We start from the raw sequence: 19,122 nt of genomic DNA on the forward strand, positions 1-19,122 counted from the left end.
CCCAGCACCCACACAGCAGTTTACAAATCATCTCTAACTCCATTCCCGGGATTCAGTGCTCTCTGACCTTGGTGAGCACTAGACACTCATGTGGTGCACATGCATACACACACACTTAATAATCTACTAATCTTTAATAAAATAAAAAGAATAAAATTCCTAAAGAAGAAGAAAGACCCTGCCTGAAAAAGTGGAATTCCTAAAGTTGTCCTCCAACCTCCACATGTGCACTCTGGTACACACACCCATGCTCACACACTGACACATAAATACACACACATACTCATACACTCATACACAAATACACACACTCATACATAAATACACACCCACACGCACTCATACATAAATACACACACTCATACACTCATAAATACACACACACCCATGTTCATATACTCATACATAATACACACACACGCTCATACACTCATACATAAACACACCCACACCCACGCTCATACACTCATACATAAATACATACACACCCACGCTCATACACTCATACATAAATACACACACCCATGCTCATACGTAAATACACACCCACACACACTCATACACTCATACATAAATACACTCATACACTCATTCATAAATACACACACACCCATGTTCATACACTCATACATAATACACACATACACACACACACCCACGCTCATACACTCATACATAAATACACAAAATACTCTTTATTTTATTTTGAGACAGTTTCTCTGTGTAGCCCTGGGTATCCTGGAACTCAGTGGAGTAGTCTGGCCTTGAACTCAAAAATCCACCTGCCTCTGCCTCCCAAGTGCCACCACACCTGGCACAAATATTTTAAAAAAAAAAAAACAGAAGTAACATAATGGACAAGACTTGATCATTCAATGAACGTGGGAGGGGGAGTAGGGCAAAGAAGAGAACACACTGTAAGGCTAAGGTGACAGGAATGAGTGACGCGGTACAGGAAGATGTCCTACCAGAGGCAGGCACTGCCGGGGGAAGAGCAGGTTTGTAAGCAGTGGTAGAAGACCTCGAGTTTGAGGAGTTGAGGTTTAAATTCTTAAGAGACACCCAGGTATTGACGTCCATTAGACATTTGGATAATAGCACAGAGGGATGCCAGGTCGAGAGAGGTACAAAGAATGCAGTCAACGGGAGGACGTGGCAGTTATAACCAGAGGACAAATAAGCTCATCCAGCACACAGAATGAGGAGGGCAGAAGCTGAAGACGTAACCTTGGGGGGAAGTGGAGAGAAAGGAGAAAATGCATTCCATGCTGGGACGACCCCCGCCTTTGCCTGGCATGGGTCCTGGGTCAGAAGAAAACAAAGGAAGGACTGGGTGTGTTGGCTCACGCACACCTTTACTCCCATCATTTGGGGGCAGAGGCAGGTGGATCTCTGTGAGTTCAAGTCCAGCCAGTCTAAAGAGTGAGTTTCATGACAGCCAAGACTGAGAAACCCTGTCTCGAAAAAAAAGAAAAACCCAAGGGAATGTTTGCTGAACCCTCCTTTCTCTTTTCTTCCTTCTCTAACCCTGGGAATGTGAAAGCCATGAGAAAAGGAGAGACAAGGAGCACTCAACATTCTGGGTGCTGATTAAACATGTATATAATTAAACATGTGTGAAATGGAGTGATCAAAGTTTGTTTGCACAGAGCATTGATTGTGTCCCAGTAGATTTCCAAGAGGGGCAGCCGGCTGAGAAGACATCATTTACGACCATGGCCTCTGAAGCTACCACTTATACCTCTCACCCCTCTTCTAGGCTCAGAATCTCTAGAAGACAACAGTAGACTTGGGCTGAAGGCCTGGGACTCTGGTTTTCCTTCTAGAGACTAGCTCTGCTCTAAGTGTCTGTTCTCCTTCCCTGGCCAGGTAAGAAGAAAGCAGTAGCGTTGTTTGACAGCCAAGCTCCGATCTGCCCCATCTGCCAAGTCCTGTTGAGGCCCAGCGAGTTGCAGGAACATATGGAGCAGGAACTGGAGCAGCTGGCCCAACTGCCTGCCAGGTAAACCACCTATGGGGCGTCTGCCTGCTGGGGGGGTTCCACTCTGTCAACTGCTAGACCTCACGTGAGCCTCTGGGGAGAAGCCGGGCCCTTGTGGCCCTTCCATGCTTTCGGCTGTTTTTCTTCTTGCTTTATTGGGGAGTTGTGGGGGGAGGGGAGAAGTTGAGGAAAGTGCATCTCAGATTCCAGTCTCAGACTGAGGGAAACTAGACAGGGAGCCAGCCATTGACACAAGCCCAGGACTACCCTGCGGGGCCTTTGGGGCAGGATGAAAGCAGATCTTCTGTCTAACAGTTCTATCAGAAGTCCAGCCTGGCCCTGTTATTCAGGGGAGAAAGCAGTGCCTTCTCCATACATCTCAACAACTGAGAGGTGACAGCCTTGGGAAAATGCTGAAGTGTGTTCCAACCCAAGCTCACTCCCAGCTCCCCTCTGTCCCTGCCTGAAGGACTGGGCCAAACCTTCTCAGGGACAAATGAGAAAGTGACTAATTAACTTTAATTTGAACACTATGAAGCAGCTGTTCCATTTTGTTCAAATGATCAGGAATTTAGGCAGGGTCCAGAGGGGTCCAGATGTTGAATGCTCAGCTGGGACCTGGGACTGTCTAGAGGTTCCTCACTCACATGTCTGGTGATGGACTCTTGCATGTGCTTTCTCTACTGGCCCTGGGCCTCCCCATCACTTGGTAGCCTTGGGGTGCTTTGACTTCTTAAATGGCATCTTAGCCATTTAAATAAAACATTCTAGCCAACAAGACGGAACACTGAGGTGGGAGGGTGCTGCTAAAGATCAAACCAGAGCCTTTCTCTACCACTGGGCTACATCCCAGCCCAAGTCACCTTTTCAGACTGAACCTTGGAGGTCATTTAATGTCACTTCCTTGATCTATTGATCAAGGCACTGTGAACCCACTCAGATGCAAGGTGAGGATCCGGGTGTCTCCTTCTGATGGGGGGAGTGGTCAGATGAGATTATAAAAGAGCACATGGGTTGGAGCTAGGCTTCCGTCATCCTCAGAACAGCCTACTTCATTCCTGCCCCTTGCTCATTTCAAGTCATTAGACCTGAGTGATGCAAGGGGCCCCCAGTGACCTCTGTCCTGGGAAGCTGGGCCTGAACAAGGATTGGGAGAGGTGAGGAAGCACTGTCCCTGAGAGGTAACAGCTGCTGCGTGGGAGGAGCCAGCACTGTGTGAGCCTTGGAGAAGACTTCCTAAGGGAGGGATTGTGAAGGAAGAGTGCTAGTCACTTACTGGCCATTATAAACCACCCCAAACCTTAAAGACTTAAGGTGTTTGTCAGGATCAGTGAGAAGGCTCAGCAGGTGAAGGCTTTTGTCACACAAGCTCTAGGACTTGAGTTTCAGTACCCAGTGAAGGTGGAAAGAGATAACTAACTCCACGAAATTGCCCTTTGACCTACACACACACACGCATGCACACACACATGCATGCACACACACACGCACGCGCACACACACACACACAGGAAAAAAAAAAAGAAAAAGAGAAAAATTGTCTTCAGCTTCCATGGCTCATCGGCTACAGAACAACACAGTTACGTGATCATGAGTAGCTATGGCCACCAACTCTGGTTCTTTCCTGAGGCCAAAGTGAAAATCGTGTAGAGGACTGCAGGGTTGTTTCCAAGAGGGCTCACTTGTGTGGGCTATCGGCAGGAAACCTCACTCATCAGCATCTCTTCAAAGCTGCCTTGAGTATCCCTCCAGCTGACTTCCCACAGCCTACGATCCCCTAAAGTCTACCTACACACTAGCACCCCACGCTAGAATAGTCTCTCTCCAGGTCATTGCTGGGTGTGGCAGCTCATACCTGTAATTCCAGAGATGAGGCAGGAGTACCTGGAATTTGAGGCCAGCCTGAGCTACAATAGTGAGGCGAGAGAGGGGGGGGGAGAGAGAGGGGAGAGGAGAGAGAGGAGGAGGAGGAGGAGGAGGAAGAGGAGGAGGAGGAGGAGGGCAGGTAGGCAGCAGAAAGGGAAGGAGGCAGGAAAGAATGTATAGAGAGAGGAACAAGGGAGGGAGGGAATCACATAGCCCGGCCCATAAGCCTAGCCTTTAACAACTGAGCCACCCCTCCAGCCCAGCCCAGTCCATACTCAAGGGAGGAGAATTATGCTCTAAGAGCTCTCATTCCTAAAGACACAAGTGTCAAAAGAACCTGTGGTCACCCTTTAAAAGCCCCACGGACGCTATACTAGGGTAATAATAATGAACCTCTTGGAACACTCACTATCTGGCAGATGCTTTATTTATTCTTCGCTCCGAGGTAGGTGATATGCATTGCTTAATGATGGGTATACATCTTTAGACATTTTTTTTTGTCATATGAGCATCATGGAGTGTACGTAGACAAATTACACTGTCACTAGGCAGTGCAACCTCATGGGACCACTTTCAGATGTGTAGCCAGCCTGTTGCTAGGTAAGACTCCCATTTTACAGATGAGGAAACTGAGGTACAAACATGTTAAGTGACTTCTCTAAGGTTGCCCACTTAGCAGTAAAGGATAAGATGTGTTCTCAAGCAGTCTTGACACCAATGCCCTGCTCTTCGCCTCCCCTCCTCCATCAGTCACACACCTGGGATTGACCTGACAGCTGCAGAAAGTGAAGCGATCCGCAGACTGTCCCAGGAGTTCTGGGTAATATGCTTCCTGTGAAGGGGTCCTCAACCACAAACAGAAAAGAGAGGAACCTGCGGAGCCCATTTGGGCAGTGTGCTTCCTCTGGAAAACAGTCTTTTTGCCTTCTTAGCAAGTGCCTCCCCCGCCCCCTCCCCGCCAAGCCCTCACTGCCCAGGGCATCTCCCACTCCCTTCTCCTTCTACCCCTGCTCGTGACCCTGCATAAATCCCTCATCATCCACGTTTCTCAGAGCACCCACACCTCGCGACTGTCGGCTCACGTCCCGGCCTATCCCTTCACCCCCTAATGCCCACGCCGCCCTCAGCACGTGCACGCCCTGCGCCCCTGGCACGCCCTCCTCCCCACTGGGTGTCTGACAGCCGGACAGCGGGATCTGCACAGCAAGTGAAATTCCCGTCGGATCGATAAAGCCGAAGCGCTGGCGGCGACGGGTCGATGGTTTTATCTGTCTCGGCCCCGCCGCGCCCGGCGCGCTGACAGTCGGACCGGCCGGCAAAGGCGTTCAAGGGCAGCCGCACCCGCCGCCCCCTCCCCACGCGCGCCCCCTCCCCGCGGCCGCTGCGCCCACCGGACTGCGGGCTGGACCAGCCCCGCCGCCGCCCTTGTGATTTATCTGGATTTTTAATTGGAAAAAATTTGCGAATTAATTGATTTCAGGAACTTGCCAATTAACATTGTAATTGGGTGCGTGATAAATTCCCAAGGAGCGTGTCAGCTCCCTCCGGGCTGATGGGCAACGCAGGCGGAGGGTCCCCGGCCTGGCTGCCCTTGTCCCCGCCCCCTGCTGGTTATGGGGTGAGCCGGAGGAGGGGCAAAACAGATTGGGAAAAGATGACAGAAATACCGGGGCTCCTGAGATTCACACCACCCACCTTCCTTCTCCCCAACATCAGCATCCTAAACAGATAGACCCATTTACGGATGGGAAACTGAGTCCCTCAGGAGGCAGAAGCCCAAGATGTGGGCCTCCCCATTCACAACCTGTGGCCAAGTCTACCTCCCCAGCTCTCCAGCTCTCTAGCTTCTTCCGGGCCTTATGCCTGTCCCCTTTGGCTCCTCTCTCTTTGTTTCCTCAGCTGGATCCTTCTCTCTTCTCATAACCTACCCCCTTTCCTCCTATTGCCTTGCCTTGGCCTCCTTTGCCCTCTCGGTTCCTTCCTCACCCTAGCCCACCTGAGTTGTGGGTGCTGCCGCCAGGCTAATCTCGCAGGTGGTTCTACTTTTGGAACTTCCTTAGGTGGACCTCTTCTGCCTTCTGACCTGAACTGCCCAACAACCTACAGTAGGTCCTATGCTATTTCTACTCACCTGGGGGCTCACAAAAGAAGCAAGGGCTTTCCAGTTCCTAAGCCAAGGAGGCTGGTTTTCACCAACACTGGCTTGACACACATGTATACATGCACAGACACCTCATTCCCACACAGCTCAGGGCACACACACACACACCCTGAAAGAACCACTCTCCCAGAGAGGAACATTCCCAGGTGCCATGAGCAATCAAGTCCCCATAGGAAGAGCAGTCAAAGTTCCCACCGGCTCGACACTAGGCTTTTCCAAGTTACACCCATAACCCTCCTTCACCTCACCTGATCCTGTCTTTCCCCGTCTAGAACCTTCACAAGGTCCTTAGACACAGGACTTGGCTACTAAGGACAGAGTCAGGAGGGCCTTCCATGCACGAGGATATCCCACGTGTTAATGGGACATCACATGCCAGTATGAAGAGTGGGCTGGGGGAAGAGACAGGGAGGCAAATCAAGGGTCCAGGGGACAACTGATGAGGCTGCCCTAGGACAAGGGCTTGAAGTGGGGGCCACAGAAGGGGGAATTAAAAGGACGGAGCAAGGAGAAGCCAAGGGAGTTAGCTAGGGTCCTTACTAGGAGAAACCATTCTGAGCTGGATGGTTGGGAGTATGGCAGAGGTAATGTCTGCCGTCAGAGAGAGGAAGCAACAGGTAGGGCTCCAGGTAAGCAGAGGCTGAGATGCTTCTGGGACGGTGTTGGGCTAAGGACTAGATATGTACATACAGAGAGACGGACAAGGACATAGATGGGGGATGAAGATGGCAGGGCGGATGAAAGAGCTGGGTCTGAGACCCCTCTGTGGCCCCTAGACAGGAGTCTCCACACATTAAGAAGAAACAGCCTTGGGCATGGAGCGTTCACAGAGCTGAAAGTGAGGCTTGGCTGGTGGGACTTGAGCTGAGAGATTCTATAAGAGCTGGCCTCTGGGCTGGGAAACAGCCTCCTCTGGGAAGTACTTGAAATGGGCTGAAAAAAAAAAAAATCTAAAGGGAGACTGGGTAGCTCTGAAGGCGAGGCGGGGTGTAGAGATGGCAGTGCCCCCACCCCTACTTAAGCCTTATTTAAGGCCGGCCTCGGTGTTTGGTTGGGTAATGAACTAGATAAACAATTCCCCAAATAGATTAAAACGAAGTGTAACTTACAAAGGCGGCTGGTGATGATGGTTTATTCCCGGGCAGTGCACCATTTCTTTATTTCCAAGGATAATTCAGTGTAAATCACCTTAATTAAAAGTGTCAGCCCAGCCCATGAATATTGTACTTAGGAACGCGTTTCCTGGGTCCCAGTTATAATTTAAAACCCATGGATCACTAGGCAGCGAGTGACTGAGCAAGGAGGGAAATTGTTGGGGGCGGGCTGTGGAAACAGGGAGGGACGGAAGGCAGAGCTGATGGGCTGGGCGGGAGCCAGGCTGCCTCCAGCTCAGGATTTAGACCTCTCTTCTCTGAGTCAAACCACTCCCCAAGCTCTCCGGGAAATCGGGAAAACTTGGAGTTAAAGGGGTTGATAGAAGCAAAGGGGTGGGGGTGGGCTACTTCTTGGAGCAAGGGAAGGAATCGGAGGCTGAACTGGCCACATGCAAGCAAAGGGAGGAGCTTTGCTAAAAATTTAAAAAAAAAAAATGGAAAGATGGGGTTACCAGAACACACCCTGGACATCCTGACCTCGAATGACCCCATTCTACTTAAAAGTAAAGTTGATGTGCACAGGATCAGCAAGACCCTGCCCAAAGTTGCACAGCAAGCAGAGATGAAAAGAAATTCAGTGTTCTGCACTAGAGCCTAAGTCCCGGGTAACTTGAGAAAGGCAGCATAAGAACTCAAGTCCCAAGTCTTCCATGGGCTGAATGACCACAGAAGTGTCTCGAGGTGTCTTTTAGTCTGTTAGTCAACTTTGTAAAGTTTTGGTCATTCAGTGAAATATCTATCTATCTATCTATCTATCTATCTATCTATCTATCTATCTATCATCTGCCTGTCTCTGTCATATACATTGACTGTAAGTAATTCTTTATTCCTTCTCTTTCTGGTCTCACCTAAGACAGCCACAATAGCCATATCCCAGTCTAGGGTCAAGTATGACAATAGTGTGGATAGCAGATAGCTCTCTTTGTGGGCAGAACGGTAATGCCCTTAGTTGTTCACTGAGTGGATGAAGAAGTTAAGAAATGTAAAAGGGACTGGAGAGATGGCTCAGCAGTTAAGAGAACTGGCTATTCTCCTAGAGGACTCAAGTTCAATTCCCAGCACCCACATGGCTGCTCGTAACTGTCTAACAAGATCTGACACCCTCACAGAGACATACATACACACCAATGCACATAAAATGAAAAAAAAAAGAAAGAAAAAGAAATGAAAAAGTTGTGAACTAACAAACTAGCTACTCCTCAAGGACAACTCTGTATGCCCAGTGCCTACATTCTGACCAGACATAGACCAACAAGGAACTACCTGGAATTGAACAGAACTTTTACTGGCAGTCCTTCGTATTCTGTGTTGTTCCTGCTGTGTGAACAGACTGGTAGCTCTAATCTGATACTCAGACCTGGACCTTCTCCTCTGTGGAGACTGGGGGCCTCTGCACTACCGTGTGCATGTGTGTGTTCCTCTACGTGCCTATATCTGTGGATGTGCATGTGCCTAAGTGTGTCAGTAATTTATAGGTGTCTCCATCTCTGCATGTGTCTGTGTGGACCTCTGGACACAAGCAGCTCTTCAGCCTGTCTGCATGGCTGCTGTGAATTTGTCTTTATGGCCATGTCTCTGGGAGTGACCCTGTGGCCTTGTGCATCTGTATGTATGTCTGAGTCTCCGGGTGTGACTGCCTGCATCTATGTGCCTGTTGGTAGAATGGGAGTTTGTGTATCTGCCTTGAGATCAGGGCTTCTCAACCTCTGCACTATTGACATTTTGGGCCCGATAATTCTTTGTGAGGGGGCTGTCTGGGATAGTATAGGTTGTTAAACACCATCTACCCACTAGATGCCAGTAGCAATCCCCATTCCACACCCAAGTTTGAATAGTCAGAAATCAATCAAAACTATCTCTAGGGGCCTAGAATGTAGCTCAGTGGTGGAGCATTTGCCTAGCATACAATAGGTGCACATGTATGTATCTATGTATGTATGTGTATATGCATATTCAGACATTGCAAGTGTCCCCTGGGTGGGCACACACACCTCATTCTACTGAAAGTCACTATTGTAGCCATTTCTGCCTATGCTTTTGCTTATGCATTATGCATTTCTCTGTTTGGCCTAATGGGTGCCCAAATACATCTGCAGGTCTTCCTTATGTATACACTCACTAAGTTCACACATGTCCCGTGCATTCTGCTTGCAATGTATCTGTGTCCTTTCATGCTTTCTGGCTGTCCCTGAGGGTGTACTCTACATATGTGCTTTGCGTGGAAGTCTGTGCGGAAAGCCGATGAAAATGGGTTATGTCTGTCTCTGTGCATGTATCAACAACCCCCTGTATGTATGTATTTGTGTGTGTGTGTGCATGAGCATCCGTGCATGCACGCATGCCGGCGTGTGAGCACAATGCAGCCATATAATGGGGGCAGCATGCAGGAAGGGACGGGAACGGGGATATTGTTTCTGAAGTGGATCTGATTTGATACGTCTTGTTCCATTGTCAGCATCTGTTTAGCGGGATTTGTAATACTCTGTGGCTCCGGATCACTCATGCTTAGCGTAGGATGTGGCCTTGCATACCAATTTTGTTATTAAACACAGCCCTTGCCTCCCCCACAACCTATCCATCACCTCCCACCCCAGCCCCCGCCTGTTCTGAACTGCCCACCATATTTCAGGGCCCAGCTCCTTCCTGCCTGCTGCCCGATGCCGGAGGGCCTGGGGCTGACAAATTGAATCAGGGGGAGATCATTCCTAGCCTAACACAGTTTGCAGCGTGTTGGAGGAAGAATTGACAAGAGTCATGTCAGCCCCATCACCCCAATCCCATAGGAACTAAGAGCAGGCTGAGAGCAGGGAGTGGCAGGAAGGGTGCCTCTAGGGCAGGCAGAATCTTCAGGGTTGATTCTAGGTAAAATTCTTCCGACACTCTACCTGGTGCCTGTGTCCCCTCCAGGAGCCATCATGGTTCTTGGCATCTGGTAGAAGCGGAACTACGTCCCATGCCACTGGGTTGAGTGGGCTGGGTGGAGCTAGGCTTAGCTGTCTGGACCATACCATCCTTGCAATGCCTTCTCTTGGGATTTTCTTGTTATTCTACCTTTGTTCATGTGACCTGGGCACCAGGTGGAATGGTCACCCTGTTCTCTTCTTTCTTGGCAGCAAGAATTCCCTTCTGAAGGATGCCATGACTCCAGGCACCCCCAAGGTAGGTGGCCACTTTCCCTCCTGTTCATTCAACCTAAGCTTTCCAAGGTATGGCTCCTCCTGAGAGAAAGGCATTCCTCACGGATTGCAATCTGCCCCCAGCAGTCTGAATGTCAGCAGATGGTGCTCATTGCCCCGGAGGTGATGATTGTGAGGGATGGGGATCTGGAGAGGAAGAGGTACTCACGGGATACCTGGCCTCCTCCCCCTGGGGAAGGCTGCCTGCTTTCTCTCCTGGTCTCACATTATTCCCCTGTGTGTTTCACGGCAACTGAGAAGTGGGTGTTGAACCTTGGAGACTGTATTTATTCAGTGGGTGGGAACGTGGGAAGCTAAAAACAAATGCTAGGCCATGAGAAAGCCCCCGGGACCCCTGAGGGTTAAAACAAAGTGAGGGTCTTAGAAGGGTCACAGGAGAGCGTGTCCCCCACTTCCCTAAAGAAAAGCGGTTTCAAAATGTGTGGGTGGTCAGGGGTCCAGTAGGTAAAGAGGCATGAAGCCGTCCATATATTTGAAAGTCCTAAAGTCACCAGTGACCTCTGAGAGGGTAATTTTGGGAAAAGGAGCCAGTGACAAGTATCACCTCCATGACTTTGGCCAACTGTCCCTTGGGCCTTGAGAGGGGATGGACTAGTCGCCCTCATCCAAAACTTGCTAAGCCACAGGCAACTGTGAAAGAGGAACAGAGAACCCAGCCCAGCTTGGGACTGGTGCAGACCCCGACCAAGGCCTGAAATAGAAAGGGATAGGGCAGCCAGGCAGCTGTGGACTGGAGGAAGCAAGAAGCCACAGAGGCCTTGTTTGGCCCTGAATGCCATATTTAGTGGTGAAGGAACTGAAGTTCTAGTTCAGCTACTACCTAAGAGTGAGTGGCAAGACCGAGACACCAGAAACCGGAAGGGTTTGTGTTCTCAGGACCGGCCCTGGCAGACACACCCTTCATCCATACTTACGTGACCCATGGGTCAGACTGTATACCCAGGAAGTCTTAAGAACAGACACATTCCTGCAACCTGAGACACTGGCGTGCTGATCACTAGATGCAGAAAAAAGGGACCAGTACTCACCTATGCCCATGTAAACTCCCCAGAGCTGATCAGTCGCTGGCTTCTTCTAGGCCTTGACCTCAGCTTTAGGGAAGCAGGTCATAGGAGAAAGGGACAGAAAGCAGAAGGTTGAAGTGAGCTACTGAGAGGACAGGGAGGGAGAGAGAGAGGGAGGGAGGAGAAGAGGGCGAGGGGCCCTTAGACAAGATTGATGGCCTCGTTGCCATTAAGAAAAAAATTAGCCGGTGGCGGCTATCATATTAAAGGGTGAAGAAGCCGTGAATTATTTTCTTAAAGATCTTATCGCTTACAATGATAATTTTACCTTCCAAAAGGCCACTTTTAATGAGGCGAAGAGCCAGGCAAAAAGTCATGATTTAATGCCAGGATTTTTTTTTTCAAAACACATTTTACTGCTTTTTGGTCCATGTTTAAAAAGCGCCAGTGACCTTTTTTTATTCCGCTTGCCCCAGGTGTAATGTTGAGGCCTCTCAGGGCTTCTAACCTAGAGAGAGCCAGAAACATATAGAGGAGAGCTTTGTGACTGTTGGGGGACCTACAGACTCTGTCACGCTCTTCTCTCTCCTCAACATCTTCCTTGGGATTAGAGAAGAACGTTGCCTGACATCTGGGCTGGGAGTGTCCCCTACCAGCCCTCCCATCAGGCTGTGGTAGGTGAAGAAGTCCCACCCAAGGCCGTCTGCAGCCTCCCTGCTCCTCCAGTTCCTGAGTCATGAATGTATCAGGGCCCCCGGCACATCAGCAGCTGGGAGCAGACCCCCTCACTGCTAGGGCCCTTGGCCAAGGATGTGTAGCATGGCCACCGCATGCGGGTCACATCCTAAGGTTCAGTCAGAGATGAAGGATAAATGGCCGCTCCATCTTCCCCAAATTGCTTTCTTTGGGCTGTCACTGGTGATTTGGCATAGGTTTCGAGGCTGTGGGGGACTTCTGGAGAACTGTGTGCTTCCGGCTTGGAGCTGTGCAAGATGAAGAAGGGAGGGGGCGTGGGTTGTTTTCAAGCCTCTGAGCCCCCCATTTGCAGCTGAACAGGCCTTGCCAAGAGCTGGCTCTTTGAGCTGAACGTGCCATGTGGTATTTAGACTCGTGGTGCTCGTGCACAATTTAAAGCAGACAGTTTATTAATCTAAACTGCAGGCGTATGTAGAAGAGGCCATCTGGGATTGACGGAGGAGGATTAGTTTTGCTGGGGTTTTTGCTGGGGTCATCGCCACAGCGCAGGGCTAAATGGACCCAGCGAAGATCCCTAGCTACATGCTGGAAACTCATACATATTATTTAATTTACTGTCTCTATAGTGGGGCTGCCATCAGCCTGTATTAGGGGCAGGCAAGGTGGCAGGTATGTGGCTTTATCCCCAACCCTTCACGTGGGTCCCAGAGTGTCTGCTCTGGAAGGAAGAACAAAGCTCATCTAGTTGGGTCTGCCGAGAGTGGGTAGAGAGTCCCTCCCCACGAGGTGGCGCTTAGCAGAACAAGGTTCTATCTAGCCAGTGTTGAGGTGCATGCATGTAACCTCGGCCCATGAGAGGTTGTATTAGGAGAATCACTGGGAGTTCCAGGCCAGCCCGGGCTAAGAGTGGAACACTGTCTCAAACAAAATCAACAAGCAAGGGTCTATATGTAGACCTAACACCGGTTATCCATCCTCTCTCACAATCGGACTTGAGTGCTTGACCGCGTCACTTCAGATGTTCACGGTGGTTGGTCTGCTGTCCCTTTGCCCTCCCTCTGTCTCACTTCTAAAACTCCCAGAGGACAGGAGCTCCTGGGTACCAACGGTTGGTCTCACTTGGCCTGGGGCCGTGTGTGTCCTTTTCTTCTTCCAGTCCCTCCTGTTGTCTGCTTCCATCAAGAGGGAAGGAGACTCTCCCACAGCATCTCCACACTCTTCTGCCGCTGACGACCTACACCACTCAGACAGATACCAGGTGAGGATGGTGTGGCAGGAGGCCAGGACAATCTTGCCTGGGTGAGAGAGTCCAGCCCATGCATGGTGCTAGCTCCTCCTGACGAGGCCGGAGCTATGTTTGGTGCTCTTTGTGTCCAGTGCCCCAAGGGGGCTTAGAAAGCACAGGCCTCGGGGAATGGGCCTTATTAAGCCGAAGGATTTTAAAGTGAGATGCCACAATCTTTGGGGCTCTGCTGGTTCTGCATATTTTGAAGGATTCTATCCATTGGGGAGTGGCTTATGGGATTCTTGTCTAATGGGGGGGGGAGATTTCTAACCTCAAAAGCCAGACCCCTGGAGTCAAATAAGTATGTGTTCCTATCAAACCCAGGGAAGAAGCAGGCAGATGTTGCCTGTGGGTATTGTAGTCAAACAGGAAGGAAATAAGTCCTAAAAATCAGAGCAGGAAGGGGACCCAAGGTCAGCTGCGAAACTTTTGATGGGCTTTCTCTGAGGTAGATAGGACAAAGACCTTCCACCAGGGTCCCGCCGGGTCTGGGAGATGGAGCCCTGTTTTTGAGAACCCACTCAGATGGCAGAAAACAAGATCCTGCTCCAAGGACCATTTGTTTCCATGGCAGCAGGGCTTTCTAGGGAGTCCCGGTTTGGAAGGGAAAAGAGATCTGACATGGAAAGGCAGAGCAGCAGGTGCTGGTAACCTGGGTGGGCAGCCATGGTCCCTGTAGGCATCCAGGGCCTCTCGGCTGGAACTAAAGAAAGGTATTTTCTCAGGAACCCCTTCCTCCGCTGCCATCCACCAGGATGCCAGGCTTTCAGAGTGGAGTGCCAAGTACAAATGGGGTCTGAGGGCATGACTCTTAGACAGAGCACTTGGCCTAGAATGGAGCAATTCCAACACCATTCTGGAAAAGAAGACAACATTTTCTAGGTCTCAGAGTAGGCTAGTCCACAGCCCTTTCCTCAGTGTGGGGTTGAAATGCATAGTCCAAGGGGAAAGAGATTTAGCTCAGCGGTTAAGAGCACTGGCTGCTCTTCCAGAGGGTCCTGGGCTCACAACCATCTAGAACCCCAGCCTGAAGGGATTCAACAACCTCTTTTGGCCCCTGTGAGCCATACATACATATATACATACACACATATGCAGGTAAAGTACCAATACACATAAAAAATGAATAGTAAAAATTTTTTAAATTATTTAAAAAATAATAGCCCAAAGTGCCATGACTGGGGGAAAAAAATCTATGTATCCTTGGATGCTGTTTTGTTTTTAAATAATGTGTGTGTGTGTGTGTGCGCACACATGCACACATACGTGTAAATGTCCATGGAGGCTAGAAGCGTTGAATCCCCTACAAGCAGAGTTCCAGGTGGTTGTGAGAAGTCTGACATGAGCGCCAGGAACCAAACTTGGGTCCTCTGGAAGCGCTCTTGACCCATGAGCCATCATCTCTGCAGCCCCATGAACCCTCTTCTGAGAGAGCTCCCAGTCAGCCCCGGATACTACACTAATAAGACATCCAGGCTGGAGGTGGAAACATGACCTGACTCTAGGGACTTTGGGTGTAAGGAGATAAAACTCTGTTCCACAGAGTTCCCTTCCAGAGGATAGGCAGAGAGGCTTGCCCTCAGAGATCCATCCTCCCACTGCTCGCTGCAACCTCAACACCTGCAAAGAGGAGAAAAGGACCACCAGGCACCAACTGGCTTGCTGACCCCATTCCACTCCTCAAAATGTGTTTCTTTGTTCTCTGAAGCATATGAGGAAAGCCTCTTGCCTGAACAAAATGTACCCACACATTCCTATCTGGTATTTATTTGCACCTGACTTAGGGAGGTATGGAAACTTCTAAAGCACATTCAGTTACCCCCCAGACTCAGATTCTACCCCATTCTAGACTCAAAACAGCCATCCCTATTTTGAGGTAGGTTCTCACCATGCTGCCCAGTCTGGTCCCAAACTCACAGTGATCCTCCTGCCTCTGCCTCCCTAGTGCTGGTATTACAGCAATGTGCTACTATGGACAAACATTTCAAGATCTTTTTTTTTGGGGGGGGGGAGGATTGGTACAAAGCCTCATAGTGTAACTCGAGCTGGCTCACACTCAATGCAATCCTTTACCTCAGCCTCGTGAATTGTAGGATTTCCAAGTACCTTCTTAAATGACCAATCAGATTAAGTAATTTATAAGCTAAAGTTCAAGTTCCTTGCTTAGCACCAACGTTCTGTGATTTGGATGCAACGTGTATTCCCACTTATACTCTTGCTGCTCCCTTCCACAATGATTCAGTCTCAACTTACCGAACTAACACTTGTATTCACCGTACCTGGCCTACACATATTACCATATAATCCAGCAGCTATGCTGGATTATACCTGAAGAAGATGAAAACTTAAATGCACATACGCACACTTTCACACAAATGTTTATATCAGCTTTTTTCTTAGTCAGAAGGAACCACCTTCAGTAGGTACATAAATATACAGAGCAGCGTGCGTGCGCACTACACCACACACACACACACACACACACACACACACACACACACACACACAATTACATCGTGTATATATAGTACATTTTCAATATCCATTCTTTAAAAATATTTAGATTTCTTTATATTTATATTATTTATTTATTATTACTTTTTTTTTTTTTTTTTTTTTTTTTTTTTTTTTTTTTTTTTTTTTTGGTTTTTCGAGACAGGGTTTCTCTGTGGCTTTTTGAGCCTGTCCTGGAACTAGCTCTTGTAGACCAGGCTGGTCTCGAACTCACAGAGATCCGTCTGCCTCTGCCTCCCGAGTGCTGGGATTAAAGGCGTGCGCCACCACCGCCCGGCTTATTATTACATTTTTGAGACATGGTTTCTTTGTCCTGGCTGTGCTGGAACTAGCTCTGTAGACCAGGCTGACTTCAAACTCACAGAGATCTGCCTGCCTTTGCCGGATTTATTTATTTTTATGTATATGAATGGTTTTGCTTTCATGTATGTATGTGCACCATGTGAATGCCTGGTGTCCTCAGAGGTTTGAAGAGAAAGTCAGATCCCCTGGAACTAGAGTTACAGATGGTTGTGAGCCACCATACGGGTGCTGGGAACTAAACTTAGATCCTCTGCAAAAACAATTCCTTTTAACTGCTAAGTCATCCTGCCAGCCCCTCATTATCCATTCTTGTTGATGGACATCTAGGCTGGTATTTCCTACTTGCTATAGATAATGCAACAGTAAATGTGGATGAGCACGTCTTTGTGGTAGGATATAGAGTCCTTGTTAACCAGCCATTCCCTTACTCATTCGGCTCATTCAGAGCTGGCCTCAGCACATGTTCAAGTTATACTTTCCCTGGCTCCTGTCCTGTCCACAACTATATTCTTCCCTCGATCTCTCCCTCCCTCTCTTTCTTTCAGACTGGGGAACAATGGGGATTGAACCCAGGACCTCATGCATGCTAGGCAACCACTCTAGCAACTGAGCCACATTTCCAGCCCACCTCTCCTCCCCTTCTTTCCTTAGCAGATTCTAGGTAGTGTCCCACTAAGACAGCGGTCAAAGCTGCAAGGCTTCTTGAGACCAGAATCTGGAAGTTATGCAGCATCATTTTCATTGCTTTCTATTGGGCAAAGCAGGACCCAAAGCCAGCCCTTAACCAAGCAGGGAGGCAATGCCATTCTGGAGAGAACCTGCAATGACAGGTGACCACATTTATGTGTCACAAGGAATCTGACTCTTTCCTAGACTTGGAGTTCCTCCAAAGCAAAGGCCTGGCCTGAGCCTTCCTTTCTCCAGGTGTTTATCTGGTACTACTCCCGAGCAGCCAGTGGCCTTGTCTTCATTATGGCTCAGAGTTTAAACGTGGTGAAAAGGGAATAGTGAGTTTCTAAGATAGCACAATGAAAGGAAAGTCACCACAAGCCTCACAGAGGGGGTAATGACCAGCCTGCATTTCAGAAAAGGAATAGAAGTTCCCCTTGGTGAATGAGGAAGAGAGATATTCTAGATACAGGCAATACTGTGTGCAAAGAACATAGTGGAATAATGTGGAATGGTATATCAAGGGACCTGGTACAATCCAGTTTTGTTGAAAAGGTACATGCTCCTGGAGTTAAAGCTAAAAATTCCCTGGATGTGGTTTTTTGTTTTTTTTTTTGTTTTTTTTTTTTAATTTATTATGTATACAATATCCTGTCTGTGTGTATGCCTGCAGGCCAGAAGAGGGCACCAGACCCCATTACAGATGGTTGTGAGCCACCATGTGGTTGCTGGGAATTGAACTCAGGACCTTTGGAAGAGCAGGCAATGCTCTTGACCTCTGAGCCATCTCTCCAGCCGCCCCCCCCCCATGTGTTTTTGGAAAGTGAAATTGGCAGGACACAAAACCGGAAAGTAGCTGGGGATCTCCTGCTTGTTCTGCCGCCCCAGGCAAATATGCTGGACTTTACACATCACTGAAAGCTGGGCATTCCCAACTACCCAGGAGGCAGAGCAGGACAAATTGCAAGCTGAAGCCAGGTTCAGCTTAGCTAGACCCTGTTTGCAACTAAAACACTGAAAGGCGACGGAGGTGGAGCTGAGTACTAGAGCACACTCTTAGCATGTGTGGGGCCTGATTTTGACTCAGTCCTCATTATGGGAAGATTAGGCAGAGGGGATTGGTTTCTGGTTTGGGTTCCCATTGTCCCCTGCTGAGGGTCTGACCCACTTCCACCATGATGTCACTTTTTACCATGGCAACTGTACAAGGTAGAATTCATGGTCTCCAGACTTTTCTAGTAATATAGCTTATGAGAAACAAGTTAAAATCTGAAACAGAAATCTGTATGTCCCTCTATCCTAGACTGTCCCTATGTTAGTCAAGATTTCCATGACTGTAACTCATTCCTGAAACGAACAGCTTATTTTGGCTCGTGGTTTTACTCTTGTGATTGGCTGGCCTTGTTGCTTTGGGTCTGTGAGGGCACAGAAGACTTCTTACTAGGCCCACCTCTTCCAGGCTCTATCACCTCACGATAGAACTCAGCCAGAGACCAAGGCTTTAACACATGGGCCTTTAGGGGATATTCTAGTTTCAAACTAGAGCAATTCCCCAGCTCTTTATTGGCTCAGGGCTTGCCCCATGTCCTCTGTCCCACTGACAGCTCCTTCATGGTAGACCTGTGTTTGGTGACTAGACTAGATACAGATGAGCAGCCTTCCAAGAAAAGAAATATTTAAATAGTGAAAGTACACATGATCAGAGGGACTGAGAAAACTCAGACAACAAACCCAGTAACAGGGTAGGAAAAAGCAATGGAGCCTTGCCAGAGCCCTGCTGCATAAACAGCAACGAGCCATGGCTATCTCAGAGCATGGAGCCATCTGAACCACAACACAGTGTTCAAAAGATCTATCGATAGTTCTGCAGAGGTGGGGGGGGTGTCGGGGCGCAAAGGACTGAACAGATGTGGTACAACAGATCAGAGGAACAGGCCGCACAGTGCGAGTCAAGTTGCAGATCTCTGTGGTAAATCCTTGAGAGATTTAAAGGAAGGGAGAGACGTTAATTTTGCTCAAAAGAAGGATCATGTGTGAAGTGTGGAGAATTGGTTGCAGGGAAACTGGAGATCAGGAAACACCTGCAATTGAGAGAGCCAATAGAAGCTAAGCATTGTGAAAACCAAGGTAGTCACCGGAGAAATTCCGAGGGTTGTCCTCCTATAGCTGAGACATTCTGGCTTCTGGGTTTACACAAATGATTCATAGCAACCCCAGCTCTGGAGTGTCAGCCCACCAATACAAATTTATACAAGCAAAAATGATAGAGATGGATATAATCTTACAGGAGGG

At 48.8% G+C, this 19,122-nt stretch overlaps 1 protein-coding gene across 2 annotated transcripts in view; it reads left to right on the forward strand.

Annotated features, from left to right (window-relative positions):
- Rnf220 (ring finger protein 220) overlaps positions 1–19,122 on the forward strand; it is a 224,766-nt gene that overhangs the window by 186,418 nt on the left and 19,226 nt on the right. For both annotated transcript variants that reach the window (XM_038333336.1, XM_038333337.1), the window contains exons 2-4: positions 1,870–2,002; positions 10,276–10,321; positions 13,216–13,317. In XM_038333336.1, coding sequence (XP_038189264.1) covers positions 1,870–2,002; positions 10,276–10,321; positions 13,216–13,317 — 281 coding nt within the window. The remainder of the gene's footprint in view (positions 1–1,869; positions 2,003–10,275; positions 10,322–13,215; positions 13,318–19,122) is intronic.

The sequence above is a fragment of the Arvicola amphibius genome, chromosome 6 (genome assembly GCF_903992535.2).
Source record: "Arvicola amphibius chromosome 6, mArvAmp1.2, whole genome shotgun sequence".
Classification (NCBI taxonomy): Eukaryota; Metazoa; Chordata; class Mammalia; order Rodentia; family Cricetidae; genus Arvicola; species Arvicola amphibius.